Genomic DNA, 21360 nt, shown 5'->3' with positions numbered 1-21360 from the left:
CTAAAACAGCATCTAAGAGTGAAGCAGCAAATGAACTTTATACATACACACTCAGCTCTTATGTTTTCATACATTCACCCTTGAAAAGTCTGAGCAGGATCCAGTATGAAAGAGGAAATTCTTTTAGAAAATACTAGAACAGAGTACATTATAAAAGATCAACCACTGTTCTGCTTGGTAACCCACAAAAATGATGGTTCAACAATGGTCCGTTGGTGCAGAATTCTCCAGAACAGCAGCCAGTAACAAGCAGGGAGCACTGACAACTGAAAACAGTGCTTTCTCTCACCACAGCATATTCCACGATGCCTCCCTCCTATGCACCAGTGTGGCCAAAGATGACCAGATCTATAGCAACTTCAGCAACTAAACACATTTTGGATACCTTTTAAAAATTCCAATCCTTCAGCCCTACTGTAAATCCTTGAAATCAACCTTTGTGGGTGCCAATTGTCTAGAGCTTTCTTTTGCTATGCTTTAAGGCACTCTTAGCACCAAGAACTATACCTGACCAATCATACAGTGACAATGGAACCTGTGTATGCCTTCTCCAAAACAAGCCACCCCACAGCTGTCCCTAACTCTGTTTGCTTCCAACACACAGAATTACAGCCATGACAGCCCAGAATCAAGGCAGGCTACATACAAGGTGTCCAAGTATTTGCAGAGTTGCCTTCTGATGGCCACTGACTTGGGGCATGGGGACATTCTTTGGGAATTCCAAGTGTCAATGTTAACAGCCTGAACTATGGCCACATCATCCTGTCTGTCCCTGAGAACCACTTGTAACATGGGGAGAAGATGGAGTCAGGCAGTAAGGTCAGCTCAGCTACAATGAAACCTAGTGTTTCTGGGGAAGGCACTGAGGCTCAGCCACAGGCCCTGCCTCCTGCAATCTCAGTGCCTACTCCCCTCTTCTTGCCCATCAGAGCCTTGCCTGCTGATCACACTATGATCCTAAGCCGAAGGCTGGAAGGGGGAATATAAGGCATTTTTAAGATATATGATATTTTATTTTAAGCAATGTGGCAAATTTTTAAAATTCAAACACTAGCAAATGGAAGCATTAATAATAAACAGTCTTAGACATTAAGATCAACTCTCTTAAGTCACAAACTATTACAAAAGAGTGCACTGTGGTTGCTAATGGGCGTGCGACCCACTTCAGCCTAAGGGATGTAGGACCAACACGAGTGGCACTGAAGCATTGCCCAAAATGTGAACCTTTTCACACAGGGAATGGGTTCAAGTTCCATCCGGAAATTAAAGAAATGGTACCACTTTGTGAGTACTAAGTCTGAAAAAAAAATGTATTTATTCATCTGTACAACAGCCAAAGCAGCAATATGTGTGCTACACATTATGCAACTGCCACTTTGCTAAAATGCTCGTGTCAACAAAAACATCCTCCAGGCCGGCTACAGCTCTCCTGGCAGTCTCACCTCCCCGAGCTCTGAGCTTACCTCAAGTCCTTCAGCTCATGCCTGGCACTGCTGTCCTCTCTCCTGCTTTCACTCAGGTCCGCAGCAGCTGCCAGCTGAAGGCTTCTGGTAATTGGACCCCCACTCCGCTCTCTAGATTTTACCATGAAGCGGTCTGTTCTTTTCTTACTGGCCAGAGCAGTCTTACTCTGTAGAACGGCCTTGCTCTTCTGCACTCTCACGTGCAGGTTTCTGGATGATTTGCTTGACAGCTGAGTAGAATGACTCTTGGCAACAGCTTTGGACTTCTTACCCTCAACATGAGTAATTTTGGCCATTCTTATAGGACTGGAGTTCCTCAAGGATGAAGAGCTTGCCTTTTTGGATTTAACTGAAGCTGCAAACTTGACATTCTGTCTGGATCTGAAGGATGAGGAGGGCAGTGAGGCTTGGGCAGGGCCTGAGCTCCGAGCTCTGGTCTTGCCCAAGGGCGCCTGCGTGCTCTGCATCTTAATCTCTGTGTCTGCGGTCCGTCTCCGGGGATTGCTGCTGTTGTTTCTGTCACTGCTGGCAGGTGAAGCGTGGCCACCTTTCTTAGATGAATGGGAAACTTTTCTTTTGGGGGGAGATAGGGGCTTTTTAGGACAGCTGAAGGCAGCGTGCTTGTTGAGGCTGCCGATGTATGTGAACTCCCTGTCACAGTAAGGGCAAATGTGCGAGGATACCTCGGAAGTGTCCTTCAGGTCTGTCTTCTGCTTTGCAGATCTGTTCTTCTGAAGAATCGCCTTCTGCACCAGCTGGTTTTTTTTCTTCAGCGCACTTAGCTTGAGCTTATTTGGAGACATTTTGCCGAGTTCAGCATTGAAGCTCAGTCTCTTGGGCTGCCCCATCCGTCTGAAGGCGTTTTTCCCAGAGCTGTCTAAACCCACCACTCCATTTTTGGGTTGCACAGTTTGTTTCAGGGGCACTGGGTTTTTCTTGGGGGTGTACCTCTTCTTGTCACTTGCAGATGCACAGGCCAAGATATGCTTATGCAGCTCAGGCATGTTATCAACACCCTTTCCACACTTTGTGCAGCGAATGGCGGTAGTGAAAGTCTGTGGAATATTGTGGGTAGTGAAGTTTGTGGCTGTTACGCCAATCCCCATGGGGTTTCGATGGTGGTACTGAAACGGAGGTGGCTTAAAGCTCGGGTAGTGCTGATTGAGACCAAGTCGAACATCTGGATCTTTCGTCTTTATTCCAGAAGCCATTATTTTGATGGTTGTATAAAGCTCTTCAGAGGAATCATTTAACTCCTCCTCTCTGGAAGTTTCCAAAGGCTCTTCTGGCAAACTCTGCATATGCTCCACATGGGCCTTGCTGGGGTCTGTGAAGTTCTGGGGCCTCAGGGTCCCACTTTCAAACTCATGATGTGTGCACACCTCATCTGGGTGGAGATCTCGCTGGTGCTGTTGTAAATTGCACAAGAAAGCAAACTCTTTCTTACACACGGAACACACAAAGATGTTCCCGACTCCATGAAGTAGAAATCGATGCTCTGACAGGTCAGTCTTCCCCTTAAAAAGCTGCACACAGAACTCACATTTGAAGGGCCATTCTTCAGCATGAACAGATAGATGTTTGGTTAGGTCTTTAATGGACAGAAAAGGTGACTCGCAGACATTGCAAACAAAGTTCCTGCTGAATGTTTCTTGGACAGCACTCTGCCCACCTGTAGGCGCAGCCTCTTCCTTGGGTTTCAGACCTTCGTTCTCTGACTCCTCCTGTTTAAAAGTTATTGCAGGGAGAGGTACTTCCAGGTTGTCCCCAGAGGAAACCACAGATGACACTGCTGAGAGAGGGGGTGGCGAGGGGGATGTGGAGGAGCATGAAGAGGAAGAGAAGGAAGAGGAAGAGGAGGAGGAAGAGGAGGAAGAAAGTGTTGGAGGACCTGGGGAAGCAGCAGACACGAGTGGCTCCACAGGAGGAATGGGAGAGGGTGAAGGGGACACTGTTGGGGAGAGAATTGGAAGGGGAGACTGAGCAGTGGCATTTGAGAACGGAGAGGGGCAGTGCTGAGGAGATGCATGAGAAGAGGGAGTGGGGAGAGGGACAGTCGGAAGGAGGGGAGGCGGCGGAGTGGCAACAGTTAACACAGGAGGGCAGGGAGGAGGGGAAGAAGGCTCCGTGGGGATCAAGAGAGGAGGCAGCTGACCCGAAGACAGAGCGGCTGTCTGCAGAGAGGGTGATGAAGGGCCAACCACGTCAGGTGGGGACTCAACAGTGCGGGCTGAGCAACTCGAGTCAGGACCAAGTTCAGGATCTGGCTGTGTGTCTGGGGATTTACAAGGACTTGGGCTCCTGGGCACCTCCGGTGTGGTTTCTGCAGGTAAGCTAACACCATTATACTCATTGAGAAGAACCTTCTGTAGCATGCAGGTGGTTGGTTTCTTCTTCTTTGCAGCACCGCAGGCTGGCTGTGTTGAATGGTTCTCTTTGAATTCCTTGCCTTCAGTATCACAAGGCTTTTTATGCACACTAAGATCCAATACAGATTCCCATGGGACCGGAGTCTTGCCGGTGCCCTCTGACTTCTGTTTGACCCCACTGGATAAATCCAATGGCTGTTGGTTGCACACACTGCTGAAAGTAGAACTGGCCGCCCATTCTTTTGTTATTTTGTATTCGTCAAAGCAAGGAGGGCTTCCAGTTTCTCTCTCATCTCTCCCAGACAGACTCCATGCTGGTGAGTCACTCCGACTTTCTAATTTGGGTTTCTTGGAAGTCAGAACTGTGTCTGTCCATGCCGCTTTCCCATCACTTGGTTTCCCAAAGTCTCGAAGGGCAGGGCTGTGCTGTGGAGAACTGGGTGGAGAGCTGGTCCGCCTCTTAAACCTGCTGGAGGTCACAGGTAACATGGACGCGGGGGCAGATACACACACAGGACCTAATTTAGGAATCTCAGCTGCTGACATCCCTGCAGGAGGAGTCAGTTTGTCCTGGGTCTGAAGAAGCTGCTTGAGCTTTGAAGACAAATAGACACCCTTCTCTTTATGGAAAGGCACCACCTCTGTTGTTGATATGCTCAGAGGCAAACTTAAGGAACACGAGGGTGCTGTGGAGTCAGAATCAGTCTCAGCTTTAATTTTTGGGAGCACAGGTGGACTGGCAGTTCTCCGTTTCTTGGACTCACAATTTGTGCTACTGGGAGACTCTTTAGGAAGATCGTCTGTTACGGAGACCTGGGTGCTCTTTAGATTTTGAGTAATTTCCACAGTTACTGGGGCGAGTAGACAATCTATGCCGTACAAGTGTGCAGAATTAGACTCCATCTCAATCACATCACAATTACTAGTGCTGTTGTTGGTCTGAATCTTACCATCAATATAGTAATTTAGATTTTCAGAGATGTTGCTTGAAATGTCCATGATGTAAACATCATCGGCTTCCCCTTCCTCCTCTGGCTCTGTGCTTGGTACATAGACACTCCGGGAGGGCGCGGCCTGCTCTGCTGGTGGCTGCGGCTCTTCCAGGAACCCTCCTTTTCGACGGACGCCTTTGGGAATCAGGTGGCGTTCGTGAACTCTGCGCTGATGTCGTCTCATGTTGGTGTGAGTTCCAAAGACCTTTTTGCAGTATTTGCATGGATGAAGCTCTTTAACTTCACCATTCTCTTCCACGAAAGACGAATTTATTATTTCTTGGGAGGCTTTCTCTGAGTTCAGTATCAGACAATCTGGTCCAAGTTGAGGCGGACTTGACTCTTCTTTAGAAGTGACATTTTCCACCCTGCCATCATCTAGGTCTTCTGAGGGCTGTAGTGTTACACTGGGTCTCCTCTTTAACCCAGCTTCATGGCGACGTTCATGCCGTCTCCTGTTAATCTGTGTGCCAAACGCTTTCCCACAGTACTTGCACTTGAAAGCATGGTTAATTGTAGACATGTGGATGTGCATGTGACGTTCAAGCCCCTGCTTGGTTGCAAATTTTCTTTCACAATGCTGACATGGAAACATAAATGTTTCAAACACATCACCGTTGGCCTCTTCTCTAGTTCTGGGGATGTGGAGAAGAGGGGCCATGTCTGGAGAGTCTTCACAAGTTTCATTTGAAATGCTCTGTGGTTCTTCCAATAAATCCTCTGGCTTTTCTTCACACCGTATTTCTGGCTCCTTCACAGAGCTTTCATTTGGTGTGTCAGCCTCTTCCTCCCCATCTTCTTCCAACTCCTCCTCCTCTTCCTCTTCCAGTTCCTCCTCCTCTTCCAGTTCCTCCTCCTCTTCTTCCTCTTCCTCCAGATCATTGATCTCACAGTCTATGACCTCTTGCTTCCCATCTGGCTCTGGCTCTGGCTCTGGCTCTGGCTCACAGGCAGGGAGAGGGACGGCCACCTGTGGAACTGCATCCTGGCTGACCACCTCAGGGAGAAGGGCTGGCTGCTCAGGTTCGGAAGCCAAAGGCCTCTCGTCCTCTTCCTTAGGACCTAGGGAGCACAGTGGAGCAGAAGCACAGAGATAAGGACACACTGGCTGCAGTGTGGTCAACTCCTACGACTACTGCCACTAAGATATGTGAGCAAGAACACCCGTTTATAGAGCTGAGCTGGGTACAAATCCTTTCCACCGACTTAACTTAGGACCTGGGAACACTCTGGATACTTCAAGACAAGCATGCCCACAGGGTACTGAGCTTTTTTTTTTTTTTTTTTTTTTTTAAATTTACAAAACTGTAGTGTTTACAACCGTGTGGCAACAGTTGGTATTAACTATAAGGAGACTACTTACAAATTTCAATTTCTCATGACTCAAAGAACTTGCTAACCCTATCAGATTAGATTCTTGACAGTACTTGAAGGACAGAACTAGAACTCATTCTAGAATGATATAATCAGTTCTTCAAGTCAAAGACACTTTCTATCTCTTAGACACCTAATCCAATTGTCATGAACCAGGAGCACTTCACTGAAGAAAACAGCAATGTCCAATCACTTATGATCTATATGTTCTATATAGATCTATATGATCTATATGCTCATTCCCACCTGAAGTAGACAGTCCAAGAGGAGGGCTTGCTAGTGTGGCCACAGCTGAGCAGAGACATAAAGAAAATAAGCCATGCAATCCTCTGGTGGACAGAATGCATTATTGGGCAGAGGAAGCAACAAATATGTGAGCTCTAAGTCAAGATGGCACTAAGCAAGTTCAAGGTCAGGAAGGCTGTAGGAGAAGGGCTGGGAAAAGGCCAAGAGATGAGTCTAGAGATAACCCAGGAGCTAGATACCATGAGAAGCTGGCCATTACCCTGAGTCAACAGGAAGGTGGTTCTAACAGAAAATCATGTTGCTCACTGGAAGGAAAATGGAAAAACTAGGTGGGCAAGGGAGGGAGCTCACTGCTCTAGGACAGGTGGCGTGCACACAGGATGGGGAAGGTGCTGGAAGTGACCAGACCCTGGTACACGTGTTTTAGAAATGAACCTGACAAAATGTGCTTATTGACTGGCTATGGTGAGAAACCAGAAGACTGCAGGAAACTGCAATAATCTTGCTGTCCAAACCACAGTGACTACAGGAGGAGGAGCAGGGACATCTAAGTACACACATATGGCAGACAGAAATCATTTTACTTAGAATGCACTGAAGTTTTGGGTATGGTGACATAGTTGTCCCAGTAAAGATATTAAGTAGAATTTCATAAGAATCTTGAGGTCAACACAAGAGACTGGGGCACCTGCATATACCTAAGTCCTCAGGGGAGAAAAGTTAATGAGCAATGAACTTCAGACTACTTAGAAAGTGAACAGACAGGGAAGGACTATATCCCAGACACTGAGAGGGTGTCACGGCTAATGTCTTTGTCAGCTTGACCTACCTGGGAAGAAGCAGCATCAACTAGGGAAGTGCCTCTATTACATTAGCCTTTTGGCATGTCTGTGGGCATTTTCTTGATTGATGGTTGATCTGGGGGGTCCAGCCCAACAAGGGCAGTGAAATCCCTGGGCATGTGGTCCCATGCTAAATTAAAAATTGTAGCTGACTTTGACCCTTGAAAACAATCCAATAAGCAGAGTTCTTCCATGGTCTCTGCTTCAGTTCCTGCCTCGGCTTCCCTCATTGATGGGCCATAACCCATAAGTCAAATAAACTGTTTCTTCCCCCAAGTTGCTTTTGGTCATTGCTTTATCACAGCAACAGAACACAAACTAGGACTGAGAGTGAGGAATGGCCTTTAGGCTAAGAAACAAGTCACAAGGACAGAATGGTCTGCTCAGTCCAGAGCTGCAGGATGCTGGGTAAATAAAGGCCTAAAACTGGGGTATGCTCCATTTGCCAATAGGGAGGTCTGGTGACCAAGACAACAGCCACAGCAGAACAGTGATGACAAACTTTCAAAGGGAAGGAAGGAGATTGAAGGAATATAAGGAGCTCTTTCTAGGTTCTCTATAAAGAGAATGGGCTCTCACTCCACATAGAGTGATAATCTCTCAGCCTAGACACACTGGGGAGGGTCTAGGCCCTGCTCCAAATGATATGAGACTTTGAAGATCCCCCATGAAAGGCCTCACCCTCCTGAGGAACAGAAATGGGGTGGGATAGGAGGCCTGTAGGGGCAGGGGAGGAGGGAGAGGGAACTGGGATTGAAATGTAAAACAAGCTTGTTTCTAATTTTAATTTTAAAAAAGGAAAAAAAACCCTGGGATTGAAAAAAAAAAAACAAGCAACCAACCAAACAAACAAACAAAAAAACCATAGGCAAAACACACATCCATGAATACAACCAGAGAAGAACACACATGCACATGTATGACAAATACACATGCATGTATTCACACACATAGAACTCTCATGCATGTACACAATCATGCATGCAGAACCCCCATATGCATACACACATATAATAGAGGAAAACACACATACACAATACACACTGAAAGAAAGCACACGTATCAAACATCTCTAGTCCATAAACAAAAATATAAAATGATTCAAAAACTCTAAAATGAGCTTCAATACATCACATCATGAAACTTTGCTTTCACTCAGAAAAAAATCACTAAAAATTCCTGCCATTTGGGAAACTGACTTATGGGGTGGATAAAGAGAAGAAAAAGGCATTCCTCAATGCTGAGACCACGGTGGGCTTGGTGCTGTTGGAGAATATGCTATGAGACAGAGGCAGAAACAGTCCAACTGTCAGGATATAGTATTAAATATGTTGGTCCTAAGGGGGAAAAAAGCAAGAATGGGCTCATGGGTAGAAGAGAACAGAAGACTTCCAGATCAGAGCTGTAAGAGGAAGATACAGGATGAATGCTGGTAGGGTGGTCCACAATGTCACCTGCCCCAAAGAAGGACCAACTGCTATGCCACTAATTCAGTCCCTTCCCCAATAGTCAGAAAACTCTGCAAAAGAGGCAGAGCTCCAACATCTCTATACCGAGCAAAGTGGCCACCTCTTCAAGTTTCCTGACAAGTCCCCAGTAGACAGCATGGTTAACACCAGACTGTCAGAATCCTTAGCCCTATCTCATCCACACACATCCAAGTTTACAGCAGGGTAAAATTATCAAGTACAAGTTTTACTCTGGCAGAAGCTACACACACCAAGCAAGCAATTATCCTCTAATAAACCAATGGCCATATGTGGTGTGAAGTGTGCTATGCAGGCTAAACCCAAAGTTCATATGCATCAAGGATGGAAAGGGGGAAAACAACAGGAGACAATCAAAGTGAGAGACAAAAAACATCCAGTACAGCATCTGAATGCAGAAAGAGCCATTTGGGAAACTGACTTATGGGGTGGATAAAGAGAAGAAAAAGGCATTCCTCAATGCTGAGACCACGGTGGGCTTGGTGCTGTTGGAGAATATGCTATGAGACAGAGGCAGAAACAGTCCAACTGTCAGGATATAGGCTGTCCACAGACGGGGACCACTGAGGGAGGAAATGCTAAAGGGCAGCCTAATGCTACAAGCTCTGCTAATACACAGATAAGAACAAAAGCTCATTTAACCACCCAGGGCCTCAGCCCTCTTGCTGTTTCCTAGAAATGGGAGTCCTGCTTCTTCCATCTGCTGCTACCTCATTAGCAATAGGCTCCTGCTTTTAAATAGACAGTTTTCTCTCCCTTAGACACATTTCAACAAACCCAGAGGGCCATCAATAATGGTAATGACACATTTCAAATGAGCTCTTGGATAGCGGCCAGAACACTGGACAAGTCAACATGGGACAACAGGAATATACTTACATGGCTCAAAAAGAGCTTTCTAGAGTTTGTTTTCTATGATAATCTGTGGTTTCCTTAGTTTTAAAAGCTATCTACAATTGATGATCAATCTGGTTTGACACCGTCTAGAGCAGTGGTCCTCAACCTTCCCAGCGCTGACTCTTTAACATGGTTCCCTGTGCTGTGGTGAACCTTAACCATACTGTCATTCCTTTACTACTTCATAACTGTAATTCTGTCTGCTATGAATCGTAATGTAAACATCTAGTATGCAGGACATCTGATATGTGACCCTCATCGGGGTCCCACAGGTTGAGAATCACTGGCCCAAATAACAAGTGCTTAGTGTGCACACTCTCACTAACAAGGCAGGCCCACAAAGCAGTGCCTGTCTTCTGGGATTTCAAACGTAAGTGGGGAGAGTGTGGGTCAGCAGCTACACTAGGCAGCATGACCCTCACACTGACCAGCAGTGCCACACACTGGCCTGAACATCAAGTGTCTTATTCATGGTTTAATGGTACAGTAGGAAACAGTAACTCAGTTACTAAAGAAACCACTTATATTTGCAAACTCGACTTTTAAATAAAAATTGTTTAGCATTTGTTTTTCCTATTGTTCAAACAAATGTCTTAGTAAATTTTGCTCTCAGGAGGCGAAAGTTACATTTAAGACTGGAAAATGAACTAGTCTCACTTCCCCCACTGTGTAAAGCACAAAGGGGATTTGGGGGTGGAGGGGCTCCCCTCCTTCCAGTTAATTCCTTCTGTTTAAAATCACACTGACCTTCTACCTGACTCCCACAGCTACCCTGAAGGCCATCTACAAAATAAACCCATCCATTTCTGAGTCACAAAAGGGCACAAAAATTGCGATTCTTTTGAGTGTCATCATCACCAACAGGGCAAATTAAGTAGCCATAAAAGGTATTCAAAATATTGATAGCCCCCCACCTCCTTCCCTCACACAAATGTTTCTTGCAAGAGTCACAAGTCTTTATCCCGAAATCTGCCTGTCTGTGTCATGACAAACAACTCTTGGGCAGCTCCTGTCTCTATGTGAATTTGCCTGTAACAAGAGTCCCAAATACGGAAGCTCAACTGCACCAAGCACGGAAAGCTGACTGATTAACTTTCAAATTACCTCTTTGTAAACTTACATCATGAAAGATCTACAATATCAATGGTCAGAGGCATTATCGAGGGGGAAAATAGATCTTTAAATTCTGACCCAGACCAGAAACACTTTTCACTCTGCTACACAAAATTAAAGGTGTCTGATATTCGTTAAGTAAATGTTTAATCAAAGTGTAAGACACACACACATTAACGGAGATAAGATACATCATAATAACGTCTGTGTTAAGTACTGCTTGCAATAACCTAGAGCGTCCTCATGGCCTTCCAGACTAGCTAGCTTGTTACTGCAGCTTTGTTTTCATAGTACTCAATGCACACACACACACATTTGTAGTCATTCTCACATGACTGGCTTTGAACCTGCTGCCTTTGCCACTCTAGTGTTGGGATTAGAGGCTTGAGCTACTACGCCCATCTTTCTTTATGAATGCAACCTTGTAGCATGCTTCATTTTTAAGGGGAAAATAATTTCATTTTGAAGAGGTGGGGTTTAGGAAGTCCAGTTTACATTAAACTCAGGCAGCTTTTTGCTATTTGGACTCTCTATAGCTTTTGGCTACTTCCCAGATGGGCTAGGCAGGAAACAAAAAGTTAGACAAAGTAATGATAACACATATCTAGATCTCTTACCTTCTGCAGAGCCTCTCATGTTTGCACAAGTAGAGTCTGACTCACTTGCCTTCAGCTGTGTGGCCTGGGCTCTGATGCCTTTGTTTTTATTCTCTTGGAATTTCTTCTTCCCTGAAACACAGCATAGATTTATTTACTCATTCATTCATGATCACTCTGATCCTTGACACAATTATTAACTGAAGAAAAAGTAAACTGCATTTTTTAAGCAATTATTTTGGATTTCTAAAGAAAGGAATGGATGACTGACTATAAACACTATCAAATCTGTCAGAGAAAAAAGAACTTCATAAGTCCTACATTTTTAGAAGCTTGGTCCCTAGTTTCACAGCTGTAATAGCTATCAAGTTAATGAACAATGTGCTTTCAAAAAGTTAATAATAGGCCAGGGGGTAGTGGTGGCGACCCAAGCCTTTAATCCCAGCATTGGGGAGGCAGAGGCAGGTAGATCTCTGATTTCAAGGCCAGCCTAGTCTACAGAGCTAGTTCCAGAGCAGCAAGGGCTACACAGAGAAACCTGGTCTCAAAAAATAAAACAAAATAAAATTAATAATGATATAAAAGAAACTTTAGCATCAACAAAGTTGATGTAGACAAAGTCATATTAGAGAAAAACAATGAGGTATGACTTAGAACCTTCTATTGGTTAAGATAGGATAATCCATAACTTTTAAAGTAGACATTGAACTGCATAATAAAGGATAAATATGGCTCCAACATCAAATGCAGAGGGATCACTAATAATTCCATCAGCCAGCATAGCTCTTATTTCATTGATAACATGGGGAGAGGCACACAAAATTCAGGAAATACCAACTGCATTCCAAATGATCCCAAATCATAGAACGTTAGATTAAAACACCACATCTGGGAAGCACCAGTGAACTGAATGCCCAAAGGCATATAGCCCAAAGTGCACTGCAGGCTCATCCTAAAGGACTGGCCCCAAACTGGTAATCAGATCCAGGTAAGTCTCTCAAGTCCTTCCCTCAAGAACACTCCCTTCTCTTCTAGCACTGTTCTCCTCACCACCCCACTCCACTCCCCCCCCCAAAAAAAAACAGGTTTCCCAGAACAAGGCTTTACCACCTTTATATCCACCTCAGCTAAAGACAGACAAGAAATCACTCATCACTCCAGAACACAGAGAAATCACACTCTCATTAGTTTCAATAGCAGATGATCATAAGAGGAGTGACTGGCCAAAATGAAGACAACCAATGAAAACTAATGTCAGAAACTCAAAAGGGCATAACTGAAAAGATCATTAGATTACAAGTACAGAAATCAACTATAATACAAAGTACTAACTAAAGAGATTGATAATTTAACAGATATAACAAGAAAACAAACTACACAAAACAAGTCATTTAGTATGCTAGTTTTTAAAAGGAAAATCCTACAATATTTTAAGTGCCTAAATCTTTAGCCAGTAAGAAAATAGGCTTGGATTTTTTAAAAATTTATTTTATTGGGGGGGGGGTGTGCTTATAACTATATGGTTAGAAGTTCCTGACAGTATGCCCACATGTTCCTTTCCCCATGCAGCTAAAGTGGCTTGGAACACAAGCACACACATGACCAGAAGCACCTCCACTCTAGTATGAACAAAAGTCAAAGGGCAGAGGATCATGGCAATGGTTGATTCCATCTCCAGGTGAAGACTCCTACTAACTGGCAGCACACGAGGCAGACAAACAGGCACATCCCACAGGGGAGTGCAGTTCTCCAGACTCCCCTGTATTGACCTTACACTGCTTAATCTAAACCTGTTAACTACTCACAAAGGCTCTTGAAGGTTCTATGTTGAACCTGGATTTTCTTCCCCTTTCAACAGTTGCTCATCCTCAATGTCTATGTCCTTCCTGTGTGTGATACTTTCTTCATTAGTGACCCCAAACAAAATGCATGCCAACCACACACACAAACATGGAATGTGAAAAAAATAAATGACCCAGAGACTGACACTGGGGTTCAACCTGAAGATGAGGGAAGCAAAGCTGCTGGCCACTAGCTCTCACCTCAAGCTCAGGCTTAAAGGGCTTACCCACCCACAAGCTCTTCACCAAGTCTCAAACTGCTGCCTCTCCTCAATGTGGCTGGAGAATCCTGAGACTTCAATTGTCTTCCTATCCTCCTGGATACTGAGCCTTCCTATCTTCAGGGTGACTGGAGAATCAATGCCTCTTACTGAATACTGAAGACTCTGCTTCTAGCTTTTATAACCCTCTCTACTGCTGTGATTAAAGGCGTGTGATCTGTTATCCTTTTAGACTGATTCAATCTCGTGTATCCCTGGGTGGCCTTGAACTCAGAGAGAGCCATCTACCTCTTAACCCTGGGTCCTAGGATTAAAGGTGTGTACCACTACCCAGCTTCTGTCTGCTGGGATTAAAGGTGTATGTGTGCCTGGCTTCTATGGCTTGTGGCTGACTTTGCTTTCTGAATCCTTAGGCAAGCTTTAATAAATCATAAATAATATATCACCACAGAAACACAAATGACAATCTGCCAATAAGGTACAGTTGAACTGCTCCAGTATCCCCAGGTCAGCAGTGGAACCTTCAGACACTGCACTCAAAAGTTACATAAAGAGATGTTTTTCATAAATGAAAACCACATCTTTTTCTAAGTATTACCAGTACTCAGTATAGTCAGTACTACCCCATGTCCTCAAGCAGGATGAGAAATAGGACCCTTAATTATCACTTTCTACAGGTTTTTAAATGGAGAATTGTAACCTAAACACAGCCTTTGCAATAAGCTCCACATACATTAGAAATAAAAACATACTGCAAAATTTACTAGAAAAAAAGGTGTCAATCTGTAGACCACAATACTTTGCCAAGGCAATTCAAAGATTTTCTACAAGCCAATTGCTGTACCATGCCCAAGTAGCACACGTAGAAACATGAAGCGTTATCAGGCATATGGACACAAAACATTAAATATATCTCCATTATAATAAAACATGCAGTGTGATATACTCAAAATGTAGCTGTTTAAATATGTGAAAGACAAATGCTATTTACACTGTATCTCCCACCTTCAAAAACAAACCACCACTAGAACAGCTAGTTCATAACCACATATCCCTTTCTGGGCTCAGCATCAACAAGTTAGTTTGTTTTCTAGTCCCCAGGTAGTCACTGTAAAACCACAGCCATGGAAATGCAATCCATTGTGAGGACAGACCACATCAGGAGAGCACCTCCTGTACCTTCTTCAGAGGACAGAAGAGGGACAAGAGCACACCACAGTCACAACAGCGGTTAGCGGGGCCTCCCTCCCAGGCACAGCCCTCTGACTCTCTCTCTCTCTGTCAGTTCTCCGCTATGAGGCCTGCTGATGCACCCCACACTAGTCTCACAGCGTCTTGCAGGGGAGCAGGACCACTCTACCCACAGGGTCCGGAACAATGCCCCCTTTCCAGTGTGACAACCTAAAACTCAGAACACAGCCACATCTCCCCTGTTCTCTGTGGGGAGATCTCTCAAATGTCAGGGCACTGGACTAGATCAATGTATTGGCTTTGAGGTCACAACGGATACACAGGAATCGGTGGTCTATATATTTATTAAAAATTACAGTAAGTTCCTAAATAACACTAATGTAACAATTCCGTAGATGAAGAAATGATACCTCCAAGGTAACTTAGTGAACAACAATGGTTGTGTGGCAACAGGAGTCTAGTAAGACTCACTTGTTCACGGAGCTAAAACTGACATATACATTTTCTCAATTAGAACCATTTATCAAGGTACCTTCTCCTGAGGCCCTCTGACTAGAGATGAGGGGGGTACCAAAAAAACCACACACCTGTCTCATTAGAGTGCTATTTTTGTGGGAGAAATTGAAGGCTCAGATCCCAGAGGAACAAGCACATCTATGACAGCAAACAAGTTAAATTCTGCTCCCATGTATGTGTGAGTACCTGTTATCACAACACCAGTCCTGTTGGACAGATGTTGGACAGTCCTGTTGGACCTGCTTTATTTCCTTAATCAGAAATGTTCTTTCCAGGTCCTTGGTTTCTATGTGCGACATTATAAAGGAGATCACCAGAGGAAACAAAATGTCCTATCAGAACTTTTCTGAAGGGGGCAGTGGCCTTGTAGCTTCTGTCTTTGAAGTAAAAGGTACCACTGGGTGGCTGGCAAGTACACAAGTGCACTTACCAGGGGTTCCTGCAGGGTCCTACATGGCGCTACTGCCAGCTGGCTGCTCCACTTGGTCTAGACAAGAAAGATACAGGAATGAAACATGAGGAAAGTGAAATGGGAATGAATGGCCACAAAGAACAGCATGAAGGACAACTGATGTGTTAGGGGGAAGGAATGCGCACATAAAAGAGAAGAAAAAGATGGCAACGAGCAATTATCTACTACATCAAGTCTCCCATATACAAAAGAAAAAGAAGCCACTCCTATGTCCTTAGGTTGATGAAATTAAGATCAATGTATCAGACTCACTGTCAGACCTGTACCATGCCTATGTTATATGACCTCAAAGTACCAACCCATGTTGCTACATCATAGAGACACCCACAGATCAGAGATGGGAGGTCTTAGGACTCTTAACTCAGGAGTCAGAATGAGTGAAGACAATACCACTTCAAAGTGTTCTTTCTCTTGCCGCCGTCCCTAAGCTCAGTGATGGCTCCGTCCACATGCCCCATTCTTGGCGTCCATTACTAGCCTGACAAATACAGCTCCTACACCCAGCTCACGGACAGCAGTCAGGCTGGAAGGAAGGCCCTTCCATTCTCATTTCACCTCACCTCACAGAGTAGCAGTCAACCAACCACCAAGCCCTGCTCTGAACAAACACCATTCACCAAGGAAACAGCTGCCATATAAAGACACTCAGCAGTTGTAATGGCTGCTTTCCTAGACAATGGACAGCCTTATACTGCTAGTACCCAGGACAGGAGTTACAAAATCAGAATTGCTTAAGTTAGCCCATGAATAATTTAACTCAGATCTGGACGAACTATGTGCTACTCTCCTAATAAACTAGACAAACAACAGGAAACTCTACAGAATAATGTTTCACTTAAAAATGTTCAGGCAGCAGAGAAAACTCCAGGTCTGCTCAAGCAACATTAAAAATTCAGCGTAACAGTGAAGCTCGTGCATACAGTGCATACCGTGCACACAGTGATTTGCATGGAACTCTCCCTGTGTGTTGCCATCTCTTCAACATCAACAGAACTCAGACAGCACAGAAGCCAGGCCCATGGATCTTTCATGCCATCCACAGAAACATACACATTGACTCTACTTAAGACAGTTACTCAGGACTGCCTGTGAGACTCTACACTTCGCTATTAAACGCCATTAAAGGTCACAGAAGGTCTTAGCAGCTCTGAACAGAATCAACAGAAGCCATCAGACTGGGCTGTCTGCTGCCTCTAGTCCTCACCGTTCAGCCAGCCCTTGTCCCCACCACTTCAATAAAATCCATTTCCCATGTTTACATGGATGTCATATTTTCAAGTTCACTGTTTTTCAGTTTCATTTGTCTTGTGTTCTCCTTCTGAAGACAGGGAGTAATGGATCTTCCATCCTGAGAATTCCCCTTCCCAGGCTTGAAGCATTACCATCCAGGACGGACCCCCCCCCCAACCCCCAACCCCCTACCCTGGCCTTCTGCCCCTCAGGAAATCTGGAGACAGGAACTATGTTTTCATAGCAGGCTGCAGAAAAAAATCCAACAAACACTAGGATGAGGAGCACAGAGGCTCAGTGAACATGCCATGGAGATGGGTGTGGGAGAAGCTGAGCTGCTTGTAGTAAAAAGTGAGCGCCACCATACACACAGAGCAGAGAACTCTCAGGGCTCCCCAGCTTCCCGAACCTCACATACAGCTCTGACCCTCACATACAGCTCTGACCCTCACATACAGCTCTGACCCTCACATACAGCTCTGAACCTCACATACAGCTCTGAACCTCACATACAGCTCTGACCCTCACATACAGCCCTGAACCTCACATACAGCCCTGACCCTCACATACAGCTCTGAACCTCACATACAGCCCTGAACCTCACATACAGCTCTGACCCTCACATACAGCCCTGACCCTCACATACAGCCCTGACCCTCACATACAGCCCTGAACCTCACATACACTGAACCTCACATACAGCTCTGACCCTCACATACAGCTCTGACCCTCACATACAGCTCTGAACCTCACATACAGCTCTGACCCTCACATACACTGACCCTCACATACAGCTCTGAACCTCACATACAGCTCTGAACCTCACATACAGCCCTGACCCTCACATACAGCCCTGAACCTCACATACAGCCCTGAACCTCACATACAGCTCTGACCCTCACATACAGCTCTGACCCTCACATACAGCTCTGACCCTCACATACAGCCCTGACCCTCACATACAGCCCTGACCCTCACATACAGCTCTGAACCTCACATACAGCTCTGAACCTCACATACAGCTCTGACCCTCACATACAGCTCTGAACCTCACATACAGCCCTGAACCTCACATACAGCCCTGAACCTCACATACAGCCCTGAACCTCACATACAGCTCTGAACCTCACATACAGCCCTGAACCTCACATACAGCTCTGACCCTCACATACAGCTCTGACCCTCACATACACTGAACCTCACATACAGCTCTGAACCTCACATACAGCTCTGACCCTCACATACAGCTCTGAACCTCACATACACTGAACCTCACATACAGCTCTGACCCTCACATACAGCCCTGACCCTCACATACAGCCCTGAACCTCACATACAGCCCTGAACCTCACATACAGCTCTGACCCTCACATACAGCTCTGACCTCACATACAGCCCTGAACCTCACATACAACCCTCACATACAGCTCTGAACCTCACATACAGCTCTGACCCTCACATACAGCTCTGACCCTCACATACAGCCCTGAACCTCACATACAGCTCTGAACCTCACATACAGCTCTGAACCTCACATACAGCCCTGAACCTCACATACAGCTCTGAACCTCACATACAGCTCTGAACCTCACATACAGCCCTGAACCTCACATACAGCTCTGACCTCACATACAGCTCTGACCCTCACATACAGCTCTGAACCTCACATACATACAGCTCTGACCCTCACATACACTGAACCTCACATACAGCCCTGAACCTCACATACAGCTCTGAACCTCACATACAGCTCTGAACCTCACATACAGCCCTGAACCTCACATACAGCTCTGAACCTCACATACAGCTCTGAACCTCACATACAGCCCTGAACCTCACATACAGCTCTGACCCTCACATACAGCTCTGACCCTCACATACAGCTCTGAACCTCACATACAGCTCTGACCCTCACATACAGCTCTGACCCTCACATACAGCCCTGACCCTCACATACAGCCCTGACCCTCACATACAGCTCTGAACCTCACATACAGCCCTGAACCTCACATACAGCCCTGAACCTCACATACAGCTCTGACCCTCACATACAGCTCTGACCCTCACATACAGCCCTGACCCTCACATACAGCCCTGACCCTCACATACAGCTCTGAACCTCACATACAGCCCTGAACCTCACATACAGCCCTGAACCTCACATACAGCTCTGACCCTCACATACAGCTCTGAACCTCACATACAGCTCTGACCCTCACATACAGCTCTGACCCTCACATACAGCTCTGACCCTCACATACAGCTCTGACCCTCACATACAGCTCTGAACCTCACATACAGCTCTGACCCTCACATACAGCTCTGACCCTCACATACAGCTCTGAACCTCACATACAGCTCTGACCCTCACATACAGCTCTGACCCTCACATACAGCTCTGAACCTCACATACAGCTCTGACCCTCACATACAGCTCTGACCCTCACATACAGCTCTGACCCTCACATACAGCTCTGACCCTCACATACAGCTCTGAACCTCACATACAGCCCTGAACCTCACATACAGCTCTGACCCTCACATTACTGCCTCAATCCACAGCACAGCGAGTCAGGACCCAATCTGGAACTTCAATTCCCATCCAGTTCTTCCCTTCATCCTTTGTGTTTCAGGTTCGTCCTTTGTGTTTCAGGAGGCCTATTAACCACATTGTCCAGGTTCTATTTCTATTCTTAAAAAAAGAGACACGACAACTCCTTCTATGTCTCAGGCAAAGTGTGAGCAAATCATTAAAGCACTTAAGTTCATTTTACATTTCCCCCCACATTTCTGTAAGGAAAAATGGGCTGATGAGCACTCAGGACATGGCTGAGATGCAAGCTTAGGTTCTGAAAACCAGATAAAAAGTTTAACTGGGAGAAAGCATAAAGTACATGCTCGTTAAGGTTTTAAAAAAGCTAAACCCTCCTTCTGATTGTGATAAGGTAGAAGAATAGATGGGCAATGGCAATGTCGACCCCTCAAATAGTCAGTAATGTAAGACAAAGGTGGACAGGCAGCAACAAAGTATGGACCCTGTCTTCCGCTGGAGGTGGGTTAATGGCCCACAGTGGGTTTGGAAACAAGAGAAACAGTTCTCTGCAAAGAGCCCTGGCCCACTGCAGTATCTGTGGACCTGCAGGCCACCAAAAGCTACTCCGGGGAGAATCAGGACATTGAGATGGCAGGACGGATGGGACCAGTGTCTGAGATACTGTGCCCAGAGGGCTTCTGTAAAGGTCACCAAGCATCATACTCTGGCCCTGCTAACAAGGTCAAAAGTGGCCATGACAAGTAGCCACCAGGGGAGAGGTCCTGTCAGTCTACCTACCAGCTTGACAGTGGTAAGAGGTTGGGCCTCTTTCATTTCATATGAAAGTAACATGCTACACATTTCCCAGATTTTTCCTTAACGTAACTTCAAATGTCACCTGAGAGTAAAACATTGCTAAGTTCCTTTGGCGTAATCACACCTCCATTTCTACAGCTAAGTTCACTAAGAGCTGTCTGTAAACACTGAGGCAGTAAGAAAAATAAAGCCTCCATGATTTTAAGTTGTTCTGAGTATCAAACAGAACTACGGGATGGGACCCTCCAGCAGCCTGAGTTCTAGGATTATAGATGTGTACCACCTCCTCCTAGCTTCTGGCTGCTGGGATTAAAGGTGTGTGCTACCACTGCCTGACCTCTGAAGCTTGTTGCTGACTTTGCTTCCCAAATCCTCAGGCAAGCTTTATTAAATCATAAATAATCTATCACTACCCCCTAATATGGAGAAAGGTACTTTGTTTTAGTCCAACTGCAATAATAAAACACTATTATTGCTCATCAACCCAATCCTATCTCTGACATGTTAGAGTCATCAAAGTATTTGTATTTCATTGACAAGAAAAAGGGAAGCGCTGGCTGGAGGAGGGAAGACAAACACAAGAGGGGAGGAGAGGGGAGGGGAGGGGAGGGGAGGGAGAGGGGAGGGGAGGGGAGGGGAGGGGAGGGAGGAGAGAGGAGGGGAGGGGAGGAGAGGGGAAAGGAGGGAGGGGAGGGAGGGAAAGGGAGGGGAGGGAGGGGAGGGGAGAGAGAGGGAAGAGAGACAGGGGGGAGGGGAGGGGAGGGAGTAGGGGCTGAGAAAAAGAGCCAGGAGACCAGGTAAGGCAGTGAACGTGGCTCCAGAATTGACAGCAGCAGCACCCACTGCTACCCACCCCCAGCAGACCCCAGATTCCCAGCAGGCTCCAAGACTGAGGAAACACTACACCATACTCAATACTGGTCTTCAGGGGTTATCCTATCCTACATAGATGCTTCTTAATTCTGCCATTTCAGGAGGGTAAAATAGTGTTGCTTCCAAGAATGGGAGGAAGACTAGGATGAAGGAAGGCTTGCCAGAACCAGGTTCAGAGCACGGGGGTCTCCAAGGCCAGTGCTCATCGCTGAGGAAAAGGGTCTCTCATTCTCAACCCAGTCCCTCACTTCACCTATTCCCGGGAGATCTGCCCGTGTGCAAGGCCAT

General features: G+C 45.8%; 1 protein-coding gene across 9 annotated transcripts in view; it reads right to left on the bottom strand.

The window, feature by feature from the left end:
• Positions 1-21360, bottom strand: part of Prdm2 (PR/SET domain 2) — a 106867-nt gene that overhangs the window by 24267 nt on the left and 61240 nt on the right. For 8 of the 9 annotated variants that reach the window (XM_035439425.1, XM_027399968.2, XM_035439427.1 and 5 more), the window contains 2 exons: positions 11401-11511; positions 1464-5886 (listed from right to left, as the gene is read on the bottom strand). In XM_035439425.1, the coding sequence (XP_035295316.1) occupies positions 1464-5886; positions 11401-11511 (4534 nt within the window). Of the gene's footprint in view, positions 1-1463; positions 5887-11400; positions 11512-15578; positions 15610-21360 lie in introns of those variants that run through there. The other variant, XM_027399972.2, reaches the window with a different exon arrangement.

Source organism: Cricetulus griseus, chromosome 2 (genome assembly GCF_003668045.3).
Source record: "Cricetulus griseus strain 17A/GY chromosome 2, alternate assembly CriGri-PICRH-1.0, whole genome shotgun sequence".
In the NCBI taxonomy this organism is placed as follows: domain Eukaryota; kingdom Metazoa; phylum Chordata; class Mammalia; order Rodentia; family Cricetidae; genus Cricetulus; species Cricetulus griseus.
This window is presented reverse-complemented; position numbering and strand designations above follow the sequence as displayed.